The 3,213-nt window shown below is 36.2% G+C and overlaps 1 protein-coding gene across 1 annotated transcript in view; it reads right to left on the bottom strand.

The window, feature by feature from the left end:
- LOC106535544 (far upstream element-binding protein 2) overlaps positions 1 to 3,213 on the bottom strand; it is a gene marked incomplete at its 5' end in the record, with an annotated part of 14,855 nt that overhangs the window by 1,404 nt on the left and 10,238 nt on the right. Inside the window, 1 exon segment of the mRNA XM_014032582.1 lies at positions 1,585 to 1,787. Coding sequence (XP_013888036.1) covers positions 1,585 to 1,787 — 203 coding nt within the window.

The following is a 3,213-nucleotide window of genomic DNA, read 5'->3' on the forward strand; positions in this document are numbered from 1 at the left end:
AATTCCGAAAACCTTTTCAGGACCCCACCTTGATGTTTCGGGACCCCACTTTGGGTCCCGACCCCAACTTTGGGAAACACTGATCTAGAGGTTGGGTACACGGATTGATACAAATATTATCTATATCAACATCATGCAATGTAAAGCTTGGAACTCTGCATATCCTCAGTTTTAAAACAGAATCCAAGTTGCTTCTTTTTTTTCATTTAACGTGTCATATCTTGGTTTACACAAACATGATTTTAACGCTGGTGTCAGATCGATCAATACGAGGGCTGCAACTAACGATTATTTTAATAATCGATTAATCGGTTGATTATTTTTTAGATTAATCAGGTAGTTTTTTCTTTCTTCCCAAACTTTATTTAGGTCAGCCAGCATTGACAACGGTCTGCGGGTGACATAATCGGCTCCACGACACGGCGAGGGACGCATAAATCCCGTGACACAACAAATCGATAATGAAATTCATTGCCAATGCTTTTAATTATCGATTTTTATCGATTTGTTGTTGCAGTCTTAATCGATACTAGCGTGATGGGATAGATGTTAGAGTTTCTTTCTCTTCTCTACTTTTAATACATCACTCCTGTTCCAGGAATACAATTCTGCACCTAAATAGATAGATGGATGTTACACATATTTATTTCTGCAATCACAGCGTGATGTGTTTACACGGGAGTCTGATGATGGTCGAATTTAAATTAGAACTAGGGATGTCCCGATCAGTATCGGTGGCAGATATGGCTATTTTTTTGAAAATCGGGTAGAATCAGATTTAGTCGTGATCGGGCCCAGTTTTCACGACAGTTTTCAGCATCATCATGCTTTACAGCTGCCGTTAAGAAGTCAAGACGCACAAGTATGCAACCATGTCCATCATTGTTTTCAATGGAAAACAATGATGCTGAAACTGCACGTTGCAAAATCTGCAAACTGGATGTGTCTCGTGGTGGGGACAGCAGGGCTCGCTTTAATACTACCAACCTTGTCACTTGGAAAGAAATAAAAATAACGCTATCGGATCGGTATCAGAAAGACTAATCATTTAAAAAAAAAAATCAGATTGTATCGAGAGCCAAAAAAATCTGGATCGGGACATCCCTACATTAGAACATGAATGACAAAAAAAGTTGTTGTAATATGAACACAACGATAGATATACTGAAGTGTACTCGCATGAAATCTGATTGTTTTAGTCAAGATTATGCTAAAATATAGTTTACTAAGCTATAATTTAAATACCCGGTAAAGCTTTCAATATTTTAAATTCCATATTTATTTTTAAAAATTCCTGTTTCACAAAGAAATTTTCCAAATTTGAAAATTCCCAGAAACTTGTAACTCTACATCCAGCTGAAATGAAGTGACATCCATTTGTTTCTTCACCAACAGAACATTTATGCCAATTTATGTCTAATCAAATATGTGAAATTACAAATATTTTATCATACAGTACCAATAGTCTAAATATTACAATATACGAACTCCGTAAAAACAAACAAAAATAAAAAAGTACTAAATAATCCAAACTTCTCAATCCTGACACGTTAGTAGCTGTACGGTTCAGTATGCAGGTGGTACCTGTTGTCCCGGCTGTGGAGCAGCTGCTTGCCCAGGAGCCTGACCTGCCTGTCCATAATAAGCAGCCTGCTGTCTGTAATACTCAGCCCAAGCTGCACTGTAGTCCTGCTGACCGCCAGCTGCAGCTCCACCTGCAGCAGCTGCTGAGGTCGCTGCTGCTGCTGCTGTCCCAGGAGCAGCTGCCTGCCCTGCTGCTGGCTGAGCTGAAAAACAGAAAAAAAGGAAACAGTTAACCATGTCATACTATAATTGACACAGGGTTCCTACAGTTTAAGGCCAGTTAAATTTCAGACTTTTAATGCCAAGTAAAATGAAATTTAAGAACAATTTTACAATTGAAGAAATTTATAGTTATTACAGATCAGTACTGATTTCAGAAACAACACCAGAGTAGTAGGGGTTTCTTATTATAATACTTTTATAATGTTTGATCTATTATGTGTTAATTGAAATAGAGTAGATACATGTCCGAATTATTAACAACACATAATTAAAAGCTGTGTTAACATTAGGGTGAGGGTTTTTTTGTCTGAATGCCTGTGATTCAGCCGTAGGCCAGCAGAGGGCGAACTCAGGCATTGAAGAATCGTGTACTGTATTTAAACGGGGATTTCCTGTTTTTCATTCAGTGTGGTTTGGCTTGCCAGTCCGGTGACAAATAAACCTCATTCAGATCCAGAATTCTGGTGTTGTATGACATTTATTTCTATCGCAGATCAGTTTATTTAACACTTGTGTTTTCATCTGATTGTCAGCCGATATTAAAACACGTATTTCTTACAAATAAACACAAATGACAATAAAATAAAGCCTGTCAGAAACTCATGAATCAAAGTATTTTTGGTTGAATTATTCAAATATTGCTAAAAGACCATTTGTTTTTATCCATATGCATTTTTGTCAAATATAGCAGAAACATTCTTGGCGGTCAGTTTTAAACCTAATTTATTTCCTGGAAATCATCTAACGAGCCAACATTTGTAGTTTTAGGACCCACAGTGGGTTCTCAACCCCAACTTACTGTTGATGAAACCTTAAAGTGTCTGTGACATCAAATGTTTGTAAGAAATATGAATACATTTTTGGAAAGACAACATTATAAACATATTACAAAACAAATTTCACACTGCTCAGATGGACTGTTGAGATATTTGCATGTGAAGCAACAGGAAGTGATGTCAAAGGGGAATGTCTGCACGTAAATATTTAAAAAATAAATGTTACCAATTATTTTAATATTTGAGACAAATCATCCGACTTACAATGTGTTAATATTTTTAAGACCACTGAAAGATTGATTTAAGACATTTTAAGGCTAATTAAGGCCTTATTTTTGGATTAATGAATTCAAAGCCTTTTAAGACTTTTTAAGGATCTGCAGGAAGCCTGTGACAGAATGAAAAGCAGCATTCATAGTATTATTGAAGGGTTGAAGGTCTTTAAACAGCTTTAATATACTCCAGGGCCTGAAATTCACTACAGGATTGCCAATGTTGCTCATATTATAATTGATCCCCCAAAAAATCTAGTTTTTACAGTGGTTTGCAAAAGTATTCATACCCCTTGAACTTTTCCATATTTTGTCACATTACAACCACAAACATAAATATATTTCACTGGAATTTAATG

Source organism: Austrofundulus limnaeus, unplaced genomic scaffold (assembly GCF_001266775.1).
Source record: "Austrofundulus limnaeus strain Quisiro unplaced genomic scaffold, Austrofundulus_limnaeus-1.0 Scaffold1487, whole genome shotgun sequence".
Lineage (NCBI taxonomy): Eukaryota > Metazoa > Chordata > Actinopteri > Cyprinodontiformes > Rivulidae > Austrofundulus > Austrofundulus limnaeus.